Raw genomic sequence first — 21085 nt, 5'->3', positions numbered from 1 at the left:
GTAATGGGGCGTTGTGAGACCAGAATTAAAGCGAGGGACTAACTGCTCCATTTCCACTGAAATCTGTCCTACCGTGATCCTGGGAAATAGGCATGCAAGACTCAACTAGAATCTAAGGGAAGCATCATAGAACCGTGATACAGTTTTCAACCACAAACATATGGCGCCCATGCTAGGCAATCCCACCCCCCCACAAGACTGCACGTAAAGTGGCCAAACCAGCGGGAATCACTGGAGGCCACTTCTAAACTGATGAAGGTGGGGTTTTTTCAAAGAACTTTGTGGGGCCATGAAGAGCGGCATCAGCGAGATGAGGCATACCAATTCAACAGCGGGGGAGAGAGGTAAAAAGTAATCAAAGTGTGACGTCACCAGGAAGCGGGTAAGTGATTGGTTGGTGAGTATTTCTCTCTTTTTTAAACTTTAACTCTGTGGCTTATAGTTACTAAGATCTCTCTGGTGTAGCGGGGACTGTTGGTAAACCAGTTAACTGCAGTGTAATTAGTGGGATTGATTGATTTAATTTAAATTCAATTAATTAAAGGGTAAGTCCTGGCAGGACAGCCGGGCCATGTGATATGCTCCTCCTGCGATATGTGGGAAATCAGGGACATTTCCTGTGGAAGAAAGGGAACGGGTGACCAACAGGCAGAGTACTAAGCGCAGGCAGGTAGTGCAGGGGTCCCCTGTGGCCATCCCCCTCTCCAACAGATGGCTTATCAGAGGAAGGCAGCAGTAGCCAACTTCCTGGCACCAGGGGTGGCTCTGCTGCACAGAATGGGAGGAAAAAGAGGGGTAGAGCTATAGTAATAGGGGATTCTATTGTAAGGGGAATAGATAGGCATTTCTGCGGCCGCAAACGAGACTCCAGGATGGTGTGTTGCCTCCCTGGTGCAAGGGTCAAGGATGTCTCTGAGCGGCTGCAGAACATCTTGGAAGGGGAGGGTGAACAGCCAGTTGTCATGGTGCATATAGGCACCAACGATATAGGTAAAAAGTGGGATGAGGTCCTAAAAGCGGAATATAGGGAGTTAGGAGATAAATTAAAAAACAGGACCTCAAAGGTAGTAATCTCAGGATTGCTTCCAGTGCCACGTGCTAGTCAGAGTAGAAATAGAAGGATACTTCAGATGAATACGTGGCTAGAGGAATGGTGCCAGGGGGAGGGATTCAAGTTCCTGGGACATTGGAACCGGTTCTGGGGGAGGTGGGACCAGTTCAAACTGGACGGTTTGCACCTGGGCAGGGCTGGAACCAATGTCCTAGGGGGAGTGTTTGCTACTGCTGTGGGGGAGGGTTTAAACTAAAATGGCAGGGGGTTGGGAACCTGAGCAGGGAGACAGAGGAAAGGGAAACAGGGATAAAAGCAAAAGATAGGAAGGAGAAAAACAAAAGTGGCAGTCAGAGAAATCAACAGTTTAAATCAAACATGGCCACAGTAAATAATAATTCTAATAGGTCTAAGAGCGTTAAAAAAACAAGCCTGAAGGCTTTGTGTCTTAATGCGAGGAGCATTTGTAATAAGGTGGATGAATTGGCTGCGCAAATAGAGGTAAATGAATACGATTTGGTTGGGGCTACGGAAACGTGGCTCAAGGATGGCCAAGACTGGGAACTCAACATCCAGGGGTATTTGATATTCAGGAAAGATAGGCAAAAAGGAAAGGGAGGTGGGGTAGCATTACTGGTTAAAGAAGGGATTAACACAATTGCAATGAAGGATATTAGCTCTGATAATGTGGAATCTGTATGGGTAGAATTGAGAAATACTAAGGGGAAAAAAACGATAGTGGGAGTGGTATATAGACCTCCAAACAGTAAGGTGGAGGTTGGGGATGGCATTAAAAGGGAAATTAAAGAAGCGTGCAATAAGGGCACAGCAGTCATCATGGGTGACTTTAATCTACATATAGGTTGGGCTAACCAAATTAGTAACAATACTGTGGAGGAGGAATTCCTGGAGTGTTTACGGGATGGTTTCCTGGACCAATATGTCGAGGAACCAACCAGAGATCAGGCCATCTTAGACTGGGTATTATGTAACGAGAAAGGATTAATTAGCAATCTTGTTGTACGAGGCCCCTTGAGTCGGAGCAATCATAATATGATCGAATTCTTCATTAAGGTGGAGAATGAAGTAGTTGACTCAGAGACTAGGGTCCTCAATTTAAATAAAGGAAACAACGATGGTCTGAGGAGCGAGTTGGGTAGGATTGATTGGGGAATGGCACTCAAAGGGTTGATGGTGGATAGGCAATGGCAAACATTCAAAGACCGAATGGATGAGCTACAGAATTTGTTCATCCCAGTTTGGCATAAAAATAAAACAAAAAAGGTGACTCAACCGTGGCTAACAAGGGAAATTAGGGATAGCATAAGGTTCAAGGAGAGGACATATAAATTGGCCAGAAAAAGCAATAATCCTGAGGATTGGGAGCAGTTTAAGATTCAACAAAGGAGGACAAAGTGATTAATTAAGAAAGGGAAAATAGAATATGAGAGTAAGCTTGCAGGGAACATAAAAACTGACTGTAAAAGCTTTTATAGATATGTGAAGAGAAAAAGATTGGTGAAGTCAAGCGTAGGTCCCTTGCAGTCAGAATCAGGGGAATTTATAATGGGGAACAAAGAATTGGAAGACCAACTAAATACATATTTTGGTTCTGTCTTCACAAAGGAGGACACAAATAACCTCCCAGAGATGCCGGGGAACATAGGGTCTGATGAAAGTGTGGAACTGAAAGAAATCAGTATTTGTAGGGAAATTGTGTTAGGAAAATTGATGGGACTGAAGGCCGATAAATCCCCAGGGCCTGATAATCTATATCCCAGGGTACTTAAGGAAGTGGCCCTAGAAATAGTAGATGCATTGCTGGTCATCTTTCAGAACTCGATAGACTCTGGAACAGTACCCATGGATTGGAGGGTAGCTAATGTTAACCCACTATTCAAAAAAGGTGGTAGAGAAAAAGCGGGGAATTTTTGACCGGTAAGCCTGACATCGGTAGTGGGGAAAATGCTAGAGTCCATTATAAAAGATGTAATAGCAGAGCACTTGGAAAGCAGTGACAGGATCGGACAAAGTCAACATGGATTTGCAAAGGTAAATCATGCTTGACTAACCTACTGGAATTTTTTGAGGATGTAACTGGTAAAATAGATAAGGGAGAACCAGTGGATGTGGTGTATTTGGACTTTCAGAAGGCTTTCGATAAGGTCCCACATAAGAGATTAGCGTGCAAAATTAAAGTGCATGGGATTGGAGGCAAGGTATTGGCTTGGATAGAGAACTGGTTGGCGGACAGAAAGCAAAGAGTTGGAATAAACGGGTCGTTTTCCGAGTGGCAGGCAGTGACTAGTGGGGTACCGCAAGGATCGGTCCTAGGACCCCAGCTGTTCACAATATATATTAATGATCTGGACGAGGGAATTGGATGTAATATCTCCAAATTTGCAGATGACACAAAGCTGGGTGGGAGGGTATGCTGTGAGGAGGATGTCGTGAAACTCCAGTACGATTTGGACAGGTGTGGATAAATGTGAGGTTATCCACTTTGGTGGCAAAAACAGGAAGGCAGATTATTATTTGAATGGCAATAGATTGGGAGAAGGGGAAGTACAAAGAGACCTGGGTGTTCTTGTGCACCAGTCGCTGAAGGTAAGCATGCAGGTGCAGCAGGCGGTTAAGAAGGCAAATGGTATGTTGGCCTTCGTAGCAAGAGGGTTCGAGTACAGGAACAAGGATGTCTTGCTACAGTTGTACAGGGCCTTGGTGAGACCGCACCTTGAGTATTGTGTGCAGTTTCGGTCGCCTTACCTGAGGAAGGACGTTCTTGACATGGAAGGAGTGCAGCGAAGATTCACCAGGCTGATACCTGGGATGGCAGGAATGACGTATGAGGAGAGATTGTGTCGATTGGGCTTATACTCACTGGAGTTTAGAAGATTGAGAGGGGATCTCATCGAAACCTATAAAATTCTGTCAGGCCTGGACAGACTAGATGCAGGAAGGATGTTTCTGATGGCCGGGGAGTCCAGAACCAGGGGTCATAGTCTAAGGATAACGGGTAAGCCATTTAGGACTGAAATGAGGAGGAATTTCTTCACCCAGAGAATGGTGAACCTGTGGAATTCTCTGCCACAGAGGGCGGTGGAGACCAGTTCAGTAAATATATTCAAGAAAGTGTCGGATATATTTCTTAAGGCTAAAGGGATCAAGGGATATGGGGAGAAGGCAGGGACAGGGTACTGAATTTGGATGATCAGCCATGAAGGGCCGAATGGCCGAATGGCCTACTCCTGCTCCTATCTTCTATGTTTCTATGTTTCTATGTAAGAGCCTGAATGCTGTTCCAGTGCCTCTGCAAAAATCTTCCTGACCACCGCCAGCCCCAATCAGTTTTAAAGGTTGTGGTGGAGTAAAGTGGAAGTTAATGGCATGTTGTAAAATCTATTTTGGCAGGACATGTTGACAGTTGTGGGGTATTTTCAATAAACGTGTAACAGTAGGATACTCACCACTGTATTACCATCAGTAGGTTGGTTAGACATTCAAGTGAAAAACATCCTCACGAAAGAAAAATACAGTTTCATTTGAAATTTTACAATATATAATGAACATTCTTGCATAAAATGATGCCTTAATATGTAATCTTTATCAGTTTTTTTTAAATCTATGAAAGTAAACATTAATGCTACATAATAAATGTTGATTTCTGTCAAATGTTCTCAGGAGGAAACTGGTGCAGTTGTTGCTTATGAGGTGGCCTCTCCAAGAAACCTCCTGAAATTGCTGGTGATCCGCAGCTCTGGTAAATTTGGAGAAGTAAATGTAGCTTGGGAAGCACGGCCTGGAAGTGCCAATTTCTCAGATTTTACACCAGCTTATGGAAACCTTACATTCGCTGATGGAAAGGTAGGCTTTTATTTTACATGGAACGCGGAAACAAGCTGTTTGGCCCAATCAGTCCATTGTGATGTTTATCCTTCACACATGCAGTAGTCCTAATCCCATGTCCTTGCTCTGTTCAAATATCCTTTATCTCTCTTTCATTCAACCACCTATTTAACCTATTCTTAAGTGTTGACATGGTGGGTAAGACTCAACTTCGGTGGTTGCGCAAAACAGGCCGTAGTGAATCAGCTGCCTGTTATACACCTGGCCAGATAAAAATCGGTCGGGGTGTATAACAGGCGGCGGTGAGCCACTACCAGCCATTTTGCATCTCCACTGAAATTAAATTTTTGTTCTTGGTGTCTGCTTCAGTCACTCGAACGTGTAGAGCATTCTGCAGTCTCTCAACTCTTGGTATAAAAAGTTTCTCCTGCTCCCTGTCCTAAATCTCTTACATTTGACTTTATATCTGTGTCCCCTCAGTCTAGACCGCTCAATCACTGGAAACAGTCTGGGGGCGATTTTTGTCTTCAGGTGTAAAACAGTTCTAGTATGCACTGCTCTAAGACCCACCAGAATCTCAAGTGTAAATAGTATGCAATTTTTGTGTCTAATCTTATTTGCCTAAAGATTCACAATTCCTGGTGGAAGCTCCACTGCTAGAAAATGAATATTGTGTCTAAGTCAAATTTTTTTAAATGGGTACAGTTAATGAAGGGAATCAAAAAATTAGAAAACTTCTGGAGAGCATTAAAGGGGATTTCAACCCATCAGCAACATTTGCCAAAACTAAAGAGCATGGGATTAAGAAGTGACAGGCTAGGATGAAGGGAAAGGGACCCGTAGGCGCAGGCATGAGTCTGCAGACAAGTGACTGTACAGTCCAGCACTTTGCCACCTCTTTGATGGCTGCTGAAGTGGTGGTTTTTCCTCTCTGCCACTCTAAAGCCATCCCAAAGGTCAGCACTGCTGCCTGCCTGCAAGATAATGCAGCCACGTTTCAGGCCATAACTAATCACCCCTGCACATGTGAAACCTCTGTGCCGCAATGGTAGCTGCTAGTGTCCTTGCAATAGCTATCAGAGCTTGGCAGCTTCCCCTCTTCTCATCCACATTCTGAGCAGGTAGGTTACCAGAATCATACCCAGTTGCGTTTGTCAGGACCCGCAGAAAAGGTTAGTGCCATCTTGTCAGGTGCAGTCAAGCAAGCAACAGTCATAGAGTCATAGGGGGAAAAATTCAGTATCGTCCCGTTTGGGGCGCCATTATCGGCCGTGCGCAAAGTTTAGCGCCTGGCGCTACTTATCGCCTCCGATGGCAAACTTGGCTTTTATCGCCCCTGGAGGTGATTGGAGCGCTAAATCAGGCGCTTCACACCTGTCTTAAGGCGCAAAGGCCGAGGAGCGAGGCGCTCCTCAGAGCGCTGGCAAAGCTCATGTGATGTCAGTCAGCAATGGAACACAGACACAATGACGCCGGCCAGTTCTTAAAGGGGAGTTCTGACGAAAGGTCATCGACCTGAATCGTTAACTCTGTTTCTCTCTTCACAGATGCTGCTTGACCTGCTGAGTTTCTCCAACATTTTCTGTTTTTATCTTAAAGGGGAGGGTTGATTTTGCTCTCCATCCACAACCTGCTCATTGCAGCCTTGAATCTTGGCCTGGAGAGACCTGTACATCAAATCTGCTGGAAAGAACAATGGAGAGACCCAGGGAAAGAGTTCAGAGTGCATCCCCACAGTCTCTTCTAAATCGATACAAGGACGGGCAAATCAAAATTTACCTGAAAAGTGCTGCTCAGTACCCAAAGCTCCTTCACACAGCGTTGAATCTCTCCAGAAGTCTCTCTCTCTCTCTCAGAATGCGTGGTGCAAATATGTCACCAACAAAAAAAGGCAGGAAGCGGTCGCCTTTAAATAGCGCTCCCCCAGTCCCTTTCTGACTACAAAACGCTCCCCTCAACCTGTCATTGCTAGCGGCAGGCGGTAAGGCAGCGGGTGCCACTCAATATCCGGTCCGGGGCGCTACTGGGGCATTGCGCACTCGACTGACATCACGATCTGCCGATGCAGGAGATCGTGGCGGTAGTGTTTAGCGCCGCCGCAAAATGTCTACTTAATTTCGCGAGCGACGCAAACATCGCCGCGCCCGGGCGCTAGTTGCTTTGCGCCCCATTAGCGCCCTCTTAAGGCGCTAACGGGAGGCGCAAACAACAATTTTTCCCCAATAGAGTCATAACAGCACAGAAGGAGGCCATTCAGCCCATGAGTCCGTGCCGGCTATCTGTAGAGCAATGCAGTCAGTCCCATTCCCCTGCTCTATTCCCGTAGCCCTGCAGGTTTATTTCCCTCGTGCCTATCCAGTCTCCCCTTGAAAACATTGAGTGTGTCCGCTTCCACCACTTCTGTCGGCAGCGAGTTCCAGGTCCTCACCACTCACTGTGTAAAAAGGTTTTTTCTCACATCCCCCCTGTATCTCTTTACCAAATCCTTAAATCTGTGTCCCCTAGTCCTTGTACCATCAACTAGTGGGAACAGCCTTTCCCAGTCTAGCCTATCCAAACCCGTCATAATATTTTACACCTCTATCAAATCACCATTCAACCTCCTTTGCTCTAATGAAAACAAATCCAGCTTCTCCAACCTGTCCTTGTAGCTAAGCCCCATCCCTAGAACCATTCTGGTAAATCTCCTCTGCACCCTCTCAAGGGCCTTCACATCCTTCCTAAAGTGTGGTGACAAGAACTGGGCACAATACTCCAGTTGTGGCCTAACCAGCGCTTTATAAAGATTCAGCATAACTTCTCTACTTTTGTACTCAATACCTCTATTTACGAAGCCCAAGATCCCATATACTTTGTTAACCACTCTCTCAATATGTCCTGCCACCTTCAGGGACCTAGGCATATTAACTCCCAGATCCCTCTGTCCCTGCACACTCTTTAAAACTGTGCCATTAAGTGTATATTACCTCTCCCTGTTCCTTCTGCCAAAATGCATCACCTCACCCTTCTCTGTATTAAATTCCGTTTGCCACTTGTCTGCCCAATCTGCTAGCCTTTCTATATCCTGTGGCTCCTGATCACCCTGGCATACCTTGTTATGTAGTACGTGTAAAGCATGACATACACTGATGGGGAGACTTCTGAATAACCTTCCAGCATAAGGGTTAGTTGGGTATTCACATCTCATTGTGATGCCACCAGGAGGTTTGCTGGCACAGCCATCATTGAGAAAAGGAGCCTCCACCAATAACGTCTGCCAAAGTGAGGTTTGTTACCTCTCTGCAGATGTTGGGGTGCAGGCCCCCTATAGGAGAGCAATGGGCACCTCTCAGCGGCCTGATCTGCCTGGTATGCATCCATTGTTTTCCATCTCCGCTGAACACATCAGCTCAAAGGATTCCTAATGACAATCTATCTGATGTGAATAAACAACAACTTGCATTTACATAGCGCCAATAACATAGTAAAGGGTTTGCAGGATCGTAATCAGACATGGAGCCAAAGAAAGAGATATTAGGACAGGTGACCAGAAGCTTGGTCAAAGATGTAGGTATTTAGGAGCATCTTAAAGGAGGAGAGAGAGGTGAAGAGGTTTAAGGTGGGAATTCCAGAGCTGTGGGCCTACATGGCTGAAGGCACGGCTGCCAATGGAGGGGTGAAGGAAGTGGGGGATGCAGAAGAGGGCAGAGTTGGAGGACGATTGTAGTTCTGGAGGAGGTTACAGAGATAGGCTGTGGAGGGATTTGAACACGAGAATGAGAATTTTAAAATCAAGGCATTGTTGGACTGGGAGCCAATGCGGGTCAGCGAGCATAGGGGTGATGGATGAACAATTCTTGGTGTGAGTTAAGATATGGCCAGTAGAGTTTTGAATGACCTTAAGTTTATGGAGGGTGGAGGATGAAAGGCCGGCCAGGTTGAGTCTGCACATAACAAAAATTAAAGGAAATGGGGCAAAATAAATAAATAAGTTATTGAATATTTTTAATGAATTATTTTTTTGAAAAACTTTTCACTGTTACAATTATAAAGAAAACTGACTGGACTCAAGATAATTCACAGTTTGAAATCTATTTGCAACTTTTATCCATTGTCATTGTACCATGACATAGTTTGGTTCAAAGTTTCAGGAGTACGACATAAACCGCATAAGTGTTGCACATTTTAAAAAATGTGATTTTTAAATAGCTGAGGCATCAACAACCTCAAATTTAAATTAGTCTTCATGAAGTGGATACAATACTTAACAACAATTATCCTCCGGTCTCAAACTCTCTTAACTGCAAATTCATGAAATATAAACTCACAGTATGCAATATGTTTTCCTTCTTCCCTTTTTGTAGTCTTCTGCTGTTCTCAAGATCGTTATAGTGGATGATAACCTGACAGAATTTCTGGAGACATTCAGTGTTATCTTGACTCGAGTGATAGGAGGTGCCAAAATGGGGGATGACATTGCCGTTGCTGTCAACATTCCAAACAATGACTCACCTGTTGGAGTGTTTAGGTTTCAGGAACGATCTGTGAGTAATCTTTTCCTTCTTTCTCAATCTTTCTTACTGCTCAAATTCTTTAGTTATAATATTTGTTTATAACCTGGCTAAGGATGGATATCTGCAAAGTTAACAAGACAAGTTGTGTACTTGCAGACAAAAACCTTAGTACTGCTAAGTCTCAATATCACAATTATACTAATACAGGTGGTGAAATTCACCTTGGGCAATAGTGCAAAATGGGCTATAGGGCATCATTAGCCCATTTTACACTCTGCCCCATTTTCTTTTTCATTCAAGTCAATGGAAAAAAAAATCAGGCGGATTTTGAAACAGGCTGCCAATCTGTTATCGCCCGTTTTGTGCTATCACTCGATGAATTTTACCCCTGCAGTCTCAAGTGTTGTGCAATAATATGATCAGATACAAATTTTCAGCCCAAACGGTTGATCTTAAAGAGAAGTTTATAGAACTGTAAGCAAATAAAGCTTTAGGAGGTTTAAAAATATTTCCCTAAATGGCTGTGATGTTAACAAAATTACTTTTAAGCTTTTGAGCATGTTATCCTTTGCTTTGTGCTACAAAATTGCCAATAAGAATAAATTGATTCTTTGGTTATTAAATTGTTCTGTAACCTTGTGAGGTGGGGTGGTACCAGTTGGTGCAATGTGTTAGACTACTTTAATTTCAACATGGGTAGGCCAAACCAGTATGAATGCTTTACTCCCAACATGGAAGATCCCTGGGCTGTTTGTCATTCCAGGTTTCTTGCTTCAGTTCTCCCCTCGGTTGTTGAATAAGGTGTCATGTAGGGACAGTGTTGCCCCTCAGTGGTGAAGAATTACTGACTGGGACCAGCTTGTCATGCTTGAATCATAGTTTATCAATGAGCTATGTTGACATGGCAGCCACAGGCATATATAGTCAGAAGGCCCCATTCTACTGGATAAATGAGCGGCACCATCGGAGAGACAATAGTCAGAAAGACTTTGCTTTACCTTGCATTTCACCACTGGAGAATGGATTTGATGAGCCATCAATTTAATGTCTGTTCTCTGCACCATCTCCAGTGCTTGAATGTCTCCTTATGCCTAATGACCAGAACTGAATATTACACCCAAGGTGTAGTCTGACTAGAGCTTTGTATAGTTCCTCTGACTATACATTATATAGTTTAACATTCCGTTTGCTTTGTCGATTGCTGCTTTGCAGTGATTGGACATGTTAAGCACCAAATCTGCTGATACCCCAAATCTTTCAACTTCAGTTATTTCAGCACCATTCATAGACTATGTATGTTAGTCATGGAATATATAGCTTTAATGTTATATGAATAAAAGTCATTGCAAATTGTGCATTTTAACTTTGATAGAGATGTTGGAGAGACAGAACAGACAGCTGTGGTTATTGTACAATTAAGCACAATTGTGTTCTTTTAGGTGACTGTTCGAGAACCACAGACATCTGATGATCCAGCTGGTCTGGTGTTCTTTACAGTCTGTCGAGATGATGGTCGTGGCTCAGTCCAGATTGTTTGGCAGGTGGATGAGTCTGCAATTGATGATCTCACACCCCTTTCTGGAACTTTGTCCTTCAATCAGGTATACAGCACATATATAACAATAGAAACAGATTGGCAGAATCTGCTTTTGAACCATATACAACTTGATTAAACTTGTAGTAAAGCCTAAAGAAAATGATGCATTACCTGGTGATAACTTCACTGGCTTAGTTGGTACAGCATTCTTTACATTTTAATTTAAATTAGACATTAATCCTATTTAACCCTACTATATCCAAGAAAGCAAACTGCAATGTGCTTTTACATTAATAGCCAAAGAAATTATGGGGATGCGAACAGGAGGGGGGGGTGGCTGAGCGTGGGCCGTCAGTGGCCCACAGTAGTGCTGTGAATCCAGGAGAAGAACTCCAGATCCTGCTGGCTCCACATTAAGGTAAGTTCAAATGAAAACAAAATCCTTTTCTGTTGGCGGCCTCCAGCAGTCCCTTTAAGGACGGCTGGTTAGGCCACAAAAGAAACTGGAAAAAATGCCCAGCGCATACTCCACCAATTTTGGAGAGGGGTCTTTAAACAGACTTTAAACACTTTATTACCATATGCAAGATGCCTAGGGCTAGAAATTCATCTACTTACCGCCACTCTGTAGCACCATGAAATGGCGATAAAATGGCGGCCGCCGCTCTTTCGCCAGCTGGTGGCAGGTCCCGTGAAGGCCGTAATATCCTCTCCCCCTTTGCGCTGCCGGTAACTGGCAGTGCCCTGAAAAAGTAAATGGCGGCGGGTGACGTCAATCAGCGTGCAACGCAGACTAATGTCACAAACGCGAACTTCGACCACAGCGCTGGGTCCTAAACACGCCAGGTTAACGTGGCGTGCAAGCAGGCTGACATGGCAATGTCTGCAGCTCTTAAAGGGACACACACATCATTCAGGTAAGTTTGGATTTAAGGGTTTGGACTTTTAAAAAAATGTTATTGAAGTGATGGCTTGCTGTAATAGATGTGAAAAGTGGTTTAAGTGTGTAGGGAGTGCTGCTGGATGCTTGCAAGGGCTCGGATGGTAAATGAAGGCCTTTGAAAAGACAGAACATGCTGCGAATACTCAGCAGGTCATGCAACATCCGTGGAGAGAAAAACAGAGTTCACGTCTCAGTTCGACATGTGCCTGACCAACTGAGTATTTCCAGCATTTTATGCTGTCATTTCACACAGCATCCACTTGCAGAGGGAAAAGGAAGACGCAGAAGAGGAAGACAAAGAGGAGGAATCAGACGGAAGGATGCATCCCAGACAGCCCCTTTGTGGCCAGAATATCTGGGATGGAATCATCCGCCTGTGGTCCCACTGACTGGGCAGGCTGCCTCTCCTTGTTGACCCACTGGCTGGGCAGGCTGCATTTCTTGGGTGTGTGAAATGAGGAAGGCACAAGGGTGGAGTTGTGCTGACGGGAGGGTGGGAAAGCAAGCGGAACATGCCAGAAGGAGGATAACATACGAGGATACCAGCATCTTCTATCCTTTCATCCCCACTGCTGGCCAAGGGCTCAACCATGCCCCTGCCAAGAATGGCCTGCACTGTCTCCTCCAAGGGGGTGAAGTGAGACTAGGAATGGGAGATGTGCCTCATCATTGGTGCAGATTGTTGGTAGGTGAGTGATTGAGGGTTGTGCATTGAGCTGTGTGTGAGGCTAGTGGTGCAGTTGGTAAGAGATGGCTTTTGAAGATTCATTCACTGACCTTGACCAGTGGTCTGAGGCCATGAAGATTCTTTGGACACTGGAGCCAGGTGGTGGGGGGCGACACTGCTGGCAGTGACGGCCTTAGTGATGTACTCCCACATCGTTCTTTTTGGAGGGCCTCCTGGCCCCTGTGGGTAGAGGGCTGCTCTTGTAATGTTGACCCCCTGCACAAAGCTGGAGTGCTGCATGTGAGCCCTTGGTGCCTCCTTCCCTGGCTTGCTGAGCCCTCTGTGTTAGTGCTGAGGCAGTTTTCCCATTTGTTGAGGTTAGGAAGGAAATTCAGCTTTAACAGCTGAATATTCACATTTGAAACTTCTTTTAAATATTGAATATTTCTTAAAAGGCAGAAACGGCTGAAAAATGTATTTATTCACTCCATTTTATTTTGTATTGCTTCAGTGTGCATGGCCCCTTTAATTCTCAGACCTCTTCATTGCCCACAATTCCTTGCGAGCTCCACAGCTTCGCTCACAGAGGCTGTGGGAAGCTGCAACCCCGCACCTGGACAGAAACTTCATCCCGGATCCCTCCAGCAATGCCACCAGGACGGCGTTGCACGGAAGGTGAGCGCTGTGCCACCTATCTCCATGCCCCCCCAGACCAATTTTTACTCGGTTAGCGTTGCGGTCATTTCCAGTGGCCATTAACTGCAGCAACTTTGCTAGTGAACACACATTTTTCCCCCCTAACGTTTGTTTAAGGTGGCCGCCAGAGATGTCTGAATATCACTTGAGCCAATATGGTGTCAAACGCGTATCAGGGAGCCTTAGGATGCGGGGCATAGATGTGCAAATTTGAACCATTTTGCCCTTGTTTGTACCCGAGAAACAGGCATAACGAGTTTAATTTCGCCCCCTCTGTTTCTATCTACTCTGTCCCATCCCTTCATAATTTTAAACATCTCTATCAAATCACCACATGATGGCTCCAATTTTTCAAGTCTTTGTATTAGTATTTCCTCACATCAGGCAGCATCCTGCCTGTACCTCTTTATTGCCTCAATAGCCTTCCTATAGTGTGGAGCCCAAAACTGCACACACTACTCCAGTTGAGGTCCTACTAAAGTTTTATTTAGACTCACCTTTACATCTTGACTTTTATATACCTCTTGCCATAAAATCTATGGGCTTGTCTACTGGTGATGGTGCTTTTAATGTCTTGTGAACCTGAACTCTCAAATCCCTTTGCTCTTCCACATCACCTAGCTTTCCTCTATTCAAAGTATAATTATTAGTATTTTTTAAAACCAAAATGTACCAACTCACATTTACTGGCATTGAATTCCATCTGTCACTTATTTTTGCCCGTGCTACCATATCTATATATATAAAAGAGTTTGTCTGTCTGTCTGTCCGGCTATACAATCAAAAGTTATAGAGCGTACCTACACATATGTTATATCAGAAGAAAGCTTATCATTAGGGGAGTCTAATAGGCATATTTACTTTTTGGTCAGACAAAAATTGTTCCGACAGTATACAAAAAAGGTTCAAAAAACGGCAAAATTCTGCTCATTAGCGTTGAGTGACGTGATGGTTGACCAATCGGTGCATCACGGGGGGGGGGGTTCATTGTGTGTGTGGGTGGGCCTAATCCTTCTGAGCTGAGGTGAGTGGCCACCATCTTGATTTCTAACTATTGATTTATTTTTCCCACTTTCAGTGTGTTTATTTTTCCCACATTCTGTGTGTGTGGGGGGGAAATTGTTTTTAAAAAAAGTAAATTAATTTGTAAATATTTTTTTTAAGCTGATTAATTTTCCTACCTTTCACCCTTTTTTTCCCTCTTGACTCGCTGCCTCCGCCGGGCGCCGCAATCTTGGAGGGTTACCCCACCTGGAGGCCTCGAAGCCTCGGCCTCTCTTCACCAGCCACGCCCGAGCTAGGCACCGCCGTCCCGCTGGGCCCGCCCCGCGATCGTCGCCATCTTGGTAAAGGCTGGCGGCGCGGGACTGAGCCGAGCGTAGCCATCGCCGCCATCTTAGTAAAGGCCTGCGGGGCGGGAGTCAGCGCATGCGTCAACGTCGGTGGCGGCCTGGAGCGTGACCTCAGCTAAGTTGAGTCCGGCCAGGCCTCACGCGCTAGGCCGCGCACCAGCCAGCCCTGAGCCGCTGATCTGCACACGGGGGCTTCGGCTCACCACGGCCGGACTCTCAGGAAAGGCAGGCAGAGAGGGGGAGGGAGAGGAGAGGGGACGGAGGGAGAGGAGATGGGGAGGGAGGGAAAATGGAGAGAAACTGCAAAGTGCTACAGTACAAAGGGATCTGGGGGTCCTGGTGCATGAAACACAAAAAGTTAGTATGCAGGTGCAGCAGGTGATCAGGAAGGCCAATGGAATCTTGGCTTTTATTGCAAGGGGGGTGGAGTATAAAAACAGGGAAGTCTTGCTGCAGTTATACAGGGTATTGGTGAGGCCACACCTGGAATACTGCGTGCAGTTTTGGTTTCCATATTTAAGAAAAGATATACTTGCTCTCGAGGCGGTTCAGAGAAGGTTCACTCAGTTGATTCCGGAGATGAGGGGGTTGACGTAGGAGGAAAGGTTGAGTAGGTTGGGACTCTACTCATTGGAGTTCAGAAGAATGAGAGGCGATCTTATCGAAACATATAAGATTGTGAGGGGGCTTGATGGGGTGGATGCGGGGAGGATGTTTCCACTGATGGGTGAGACTAGAACTAGGGGGCATAATCTAAGAATAAGGGGCTGCGCTTTCCAAACTGAGATGAGGAGAAACTTCTTCACTCAGAGGGTAGTAAATCTATGGAATTTGCTACCCCAGAGAGCTGTGGAAGCTGCAACATTAAATAAATTTAAAATGGAGATAGACAGTTTCCTAGCAGATAAGGGAATTAGGGGTTACGGGGAGAGGGCAGGGAAGTGGACGTGAGTCTAGATTCGGATCAGCCATGATCCTGTTGAATGGCGGAGCAGGCCCGAGGGGCCGTATGGCCTACTCCTGCTCCTACTTCTTATGTTCTTATGAGGGTGAGGAGAGGGGGAGGGAGGGAGAGGAGAGGGGCAGGGAGGGAGAGGAGAGGGGAGGGAGGGAGAGAGAGTAAAGCAGGGAGAGACAGGGGGAGGGAGAGAGAGAGGGTGAGGGAGGGAAAGAGTGAGGGGGTGGGAGAGGGAGGGAGAGCTCGCCTTCTTCCTTCCTTCCTTCGCAGGGGTCCATCGGGCCAGGCCTGAGGCGCTCCTTCCCCCCCCTCTCTCTCCAGGCTAATCCTGAACTAAATCCAGCAGTCTCTCTCTCTCTCTTCCCCCCATCTCTCTCTTCTCCCCCCAGTCTCTCTCTCTCTCTCCCTCCCCCTCTCTCTTTCCCTCTCTCTCTCTCCCCCCCAGTCTCTCTCTCTCGTCCCCCCAGTCGCTCTCTCCCCCCAGTCTCTCTCTCCCCCCCAGTCTCTCTCTCTCTCTTCTCCCCCCAGTCTCTCTCTCTCTCTCTCTCTCCCTCTCCCTCTCTCTTTCCCTCTCTCTCTCCCCCCCTGTCTCTCTCTCTCTTCCCCCAGTCGCTCTCTCCCCCCTTCCCCCAGTCTCTCTCTCCCCCCCCGTCTCTCTCTCTCTTCCCCCAGTCGCTCTCTCCCCCCCTTCCCCCCAGTCACTCTCTTCCCCCCTTCCCCCCAGTCGCTCTCTCCCCCCCAGTCTCTCTCTTCTCCCCCCAGTCTCTCTCTGTCTCTCTTCCAACAACAACATGCCCTCAAAAAACCCTCGGCACCGCTGGGCACTCCAGCTAGTTATCAATATACCCTTGCTGTTTTCTTTGGTCCTCAGATTTATTTACTATGCTTCCTATGCTAGTATAATCTGCAAATTTGGACACCACTCCCTCTTGCCTATATCCAACCCATTGAAGTACACAGTGAACAGGAACAGTCCTAGAACCAATCATTGTGAGATACTGCTACTTTCTTCCACCACTCTGAGAAAATGTCCGTAACTCCTGTTTTCTGTTTCCTCCCTTTTAACCGGTTCTTAATACAATTTGCTATCCTCCCACTCATTCCATTCTACTTAATTTTCTCCAGTAGTCTCCTTTGTGGACCTTGTCAAAGGCTTTCTGAAAGTCCATGTACACCACATCCACTGCATTTCCCCATCTACCATATCTGCCACCTCCTCAAAGAACTCTATGAAGTTTGTCGAGCATGATCTTCTTTTCTGAAATCCGTGTTGGCTGCCTCTACTTATTTTCTCTTCATCTAGATACTTATTAATTTCATCTTTAATTAAAAATTACAGAATTTTCTCTACCACAGATATTAAACTAACTGTCTTGTAATTACCTAGGTTAGCTTTATCCCCTTTTTGACAATGGATATACATTGGCTGCTGTCCAGTCTGTCAGCAAACATCTACACTCAATAGAACCCTAAGATATAGGGCTGGATTTTGCCAGACCTGGGGAGGCGGGTTTGGAGGCGGGACTGCCTGGAAAATGGCAGAATTTGGGGGCGGGTGCTCAACCCGCCTCCATGCCATGCCATCTTGCCAAGAGGCAGGTAGCCGTCCCGCGCCGGGTCCCGTCTCCTTGGAGGCGGGAAGGGATTAAAGCCACTTAACTGCCTGTTAACAGGTAGCTAACAGGCAGAAAATAGGCTTATCACCATTTTGCCCACACAAGTGCGGGCTCCTTAAGGCTCTGAAACCTGCCAGGGTCACTGAGGTGAGTAGTGGGTCTGCGGGGGTCGGAGGGGTCCAAAAGTGTGCTGTGGAGGTGAGTGATGGGTGAAAGTGTGGAGAGGTGAGTATCTGAGGTAAGTGCAAAGTGTTAGAAAAAGTGTACTTACCTTTGTTTCTTCCTGCAGGCTTCAATTGGTGGGTATGCAGAGAGTCTCGCACCTCCGTGGTAGAGATGACAGATGGCTGTTGCATTATCCAATGCAGCAATGCATCTAATTTCTACAAAAGAAAGAGGTTTGATGAGGTCTTGAATTCAAGAACTCATCAAATTACAGAGAATGTCACTGTTTGACAGCTTCAAATAATTTTTGACAGATGAAACGTCATACGTTGATGTTCTCTGTAACCGGCTTTCCCTTAATTGGCCTGCTAAGGCTGCTGGGCGGGCTTAACAAGGTCAATCAAGGGAAAATAGTGTGGGTTGGCCAGAAGTTGGTGGAGGCGGGACTGAAACCCGACAAGTGGGAGACCCGCCTCCAAAAGCTCCCCATTGGCAAAATCCAGCCCATAATTTCTAGGCCCTCTATTACATTTTCCCCCTTTTCCCTCAGGGTTATTGGTTGCATCCCATCAGGTCCCAGCACCCTGTCCTCCTTTACTAACTCACATAATACTTTCCTTTTATTTATTATAATATCTTTTAACAGGCTTTTAACCAATTCAGATTTACCTCTTCCTCAGTAGATTTTTTAATAATTCCATCTTTAATTAAAGATTCTAAAATTTTCCCTACAATAAATATTAAACTGGTCTGTAATTACCTCGGTTAACTATGCCTCCATTTTGGAAAATGGGTATTACATTACCAACACTCCAGTTCTCTTCTTCAATTTTTATTTTTATATCTAACCTTTTTATTTATCCATAGCATTTTTGAAACTTGAAGTAGCCTCAATTTTATTATGGTATATATTTATTCTGCAACATTGCAATCTCTTTAAATTAAAATCCTGTGTACCAATTTATTTTCCACCTCACCTCAGCTAGCTCACTTCTTATCTTTCCAAAATCTGCCCTGTTTTTTCTTTTTGCATTTGGACCTTAAATCTTATCAAATTATGGTCACTCTTATTGAGGTGCTCACTCACATTTAACTCATCTACCTGATCTATTTCATTACCCATAACCATATCTAGCAATACTTCTCCCCTTGTAGACATCCAAACATATTGCTTGAAGAAGGAGTCCTGCAGACATTTTAAGAATTTAATTATTTTTTCTCTGTTTACTCGCTCCCTGCCCCAATCAATGAGTGGGTAATTAAAATCTTTTGTTATTCTTACTCACCTCCGTGATCTGTCTACAGATTTCCCCTTCCATTTCCCTCCCATAATTAGGACGTCTGGATTATACTGTGCCCGCCCCCCCCCCCACCTAAAAATCCATTTTTTAATCTTTGATCTATGACCATATTGTTTCTGTGGCTTTTCCACCAAAGTTATGGCAGATGAATAGAAGAACGTGCCCGGAAATTTACCCCCATCTTATTTTGCCAGACTCTTGACTCCTCAGATACGAAGCAACCAGGAAATAGTTGCAATACATATTTATCCATTGACGGCACTTTTTTGCCCCATTGTTCTTCCTTTTCTTTAGATCTCTGCATACCACAAATCATTCAATGTCTCCAAGAGTGGGTAAATAGACGACCTGTCCATAAACCTCTGCAAGGCTGCCATTTATTTAGGAGATATTTGGTCAAATTAACCTTCTGTGACCCCCTGGGGAAGAGCCTGGTCTTGGCTCGGCATTTTACCATCAGGGCATAGAAGAGATTCATAACTTGCCATCAACTGCACATTTATAGATAATGTCAAACTAAATACACAAGAAGTTGCATCTGTATATGAACAAAAATTTTACTTTGCCCTAAAGGTTAGTAACCTGTTTCACTTTTGTTATGTTAGACCGAGACCAAAAAGACACTTGTTTTACACATTTATCCAGACGCTGTTCTGGAGGGAGAAGAACAATATATGATTCGGCTGGTATCTGCCACTAATAATGCAGAAATATCAGCTGTATATGGTAAGTGTGTCAGATTAATTGGTAAGTGTGTCAGATTAATTGATACGTGCAACAGTTTTAACAATAAATAGAAACAAATGTAGATAAACTGAAATAAGAGCTTTTCGTGGTTTTACATTTAGAAAACAAAATTGCCTCTGTGTTATTCTTTCTGCTTTGTCAGACGAATGTTTCTTCCACAGGAAGTACCACGATCATTATTTTGGGTGACAGTGCAGCATCTGGGGTGATTGCCATAGCTGCATCAACCAGACATATTCTAATTGGAGAACCAGTCAGCAGCTACAATGGGACTGCGCTAATAGTGTATGTGGGACTTATGAAATCACTTTTTGCAGAAACCATGAAGATTAACAGATAAGTTGATCAATCCATTCTTAAAATGTTTCAGGCACCAAGTTTTTTTTTAAAGCAGAAATTGCATTTCATTAAGATGTCAATTATATATCTTTTTCACTATTTTAAGGTACAGCTCCTGTAGGTCCCGTTTACAATGTTTAGTGATGTTAGGTATGCATTACTAGAGCTATCTGATTGAAATAGGGCATCTATTGATGAGCACACATCTTGTAATCATTCCTCCTCGGAAATCATGCATAGATACAAATTTGGATGTTACAGTGGGCTATATATTACATGAAGTCATCACAGGACACACACTAACTTGTAGTCTCAAAACAAAAATCAAAGTACTGTAAACATGGCATTTTATACATGCGCCCATTCACCATGATCGTTATAGATTGGTTTGATTTTGTTGTTGACAAAAAAGAGGTAGGATCTCCTTTATATAATTTTTAGAATGTACTTGCATTCGTAAATTAGCAAGTACAACTATTTATAATGTTTGGTAGAAAAATATTTAACACTTTTTATTTTGCTACAGATTAGTGCGTGGTCCAGGAATTTTTGGTGAAGTTACAGTTAACTGGATCATAACTCCAGCACTTCTGAATGAATTTTCCGAAATAGGCGGAACACTTCTAATGCGTGACAGGCAGTCATCTGCCACCATTTTGCTACAGGTACAAGAGATTGAATAAAGTCTGAAATCGGTCAGACCAGGAAGTTTGCGGTGAATTAGCTGATCTTAGCCGGTGTGGCAGTAAAGTTGCCACAGTTGGTCTCAATGCCCTGTATTAAGCGGGGGGGGGGAGGGAAATGGTCAGGATTGCAACTGCTGATCCTCACATTATCACATTCGCAGATAAATAGCTTAACGCTACTTAAAGCTTAATAATGTAAGTTAAGATACTGTTGAATTCACAACAAATATATAAAATGCTGGAAACACTCAGCAGGTCAGTCAGTATCTTTAAAGAGAAAAACGAATCACTGGCCGGAATTTTGCCCACCTGGGTGGGTCCAGTGCGGGCCGTGTCCATGGTGGGTCGCGACTCCGCTGATGGCTCCATCCTGCTGTTGAAAATGAACTTACCTTAATGAGGCCTATTAAGCCCGCCCAGCACGTTACCCGGCCCAATGAGATGGAGTAGGTCATTCATAACGCGTTTTTCAGCCGAGATCTTTAAAGGGACCATGACCACATTACATTTGAAGTTTAATCTAACATCGTGCTGTCAGTGTACTACAGCATTGGAGTGCTGCAATCACTGACAATGACTGCACAGAGGTGCAGGCTGCATCCAGGTTCTCCAATGATTCCCTCCAGTGCTGCAAACGTTTCAATGATCTCATTAGATCAGGAAACGTAAGTACAAAGCCACACTCAAC

General features: G+C 44.8%; 1 protein-coding gene across 6 annotated transcripts in view; it reads left to right on the top strand.

Moving 5' to 3' along the window:
* Positions 1-21085, top strand: part of adgrv1 (adhesion G protein-coupled receptor V1) — a 986427-nt gene that overhangs the window by 394403 nt on the left and 570939 nt on the right. For all 6 annotated transcript variants that reach the window (XR_015078534.1, XM_085989059.1, XM_085989068.1 and 3 more), the window contains 6 exons: positions 4733-4915; positions 9241-9420; positions 10830-10991; positions 19231-19351; positions 19534-19657; positions 20238-20376. Coding sequence is in view for 5 of the 6 variants with exons in the window: in XM_085989059.1 (XP_085845185.1) it covers positions 4733-4915; positions 9241-9420; positions 10830-10991; positions 19231-19351; positions 19534-19657; positions 20238-20376 (909 nt within the window). In the remaining variant the exon portion in view is untranslated. The remainder of the gene's footprint in view (positions 1-4732; positions 4916-9240; positions 9421-10829; positions 10992-19230; positions 19352-19533; positions 19658-20237; positions 20377-21085) is intronic.

This window comes from Somniosus microcephalus, chromosome 1, assembly GCF_052327205.1.
Source record: "Somniosus microcephalus isolate GS21.2 chromosome 1, FLI_Smic_1.0, whole genome shotgun sequence".
In the NCBI taxonomy this organism is placed as follows: domain Eukaryota; kingdom Metazoa; phylum Chordata; class Chondrichthyes; order Squaliformes; family Somniosidae; genus Somniosus; species Somniosus microcephalus.
The sequence above is the reverse complement of the archived record's forward strand: the minus strand, read 5'-3'. Positions and strand labels throughout refer to the sequence as shown.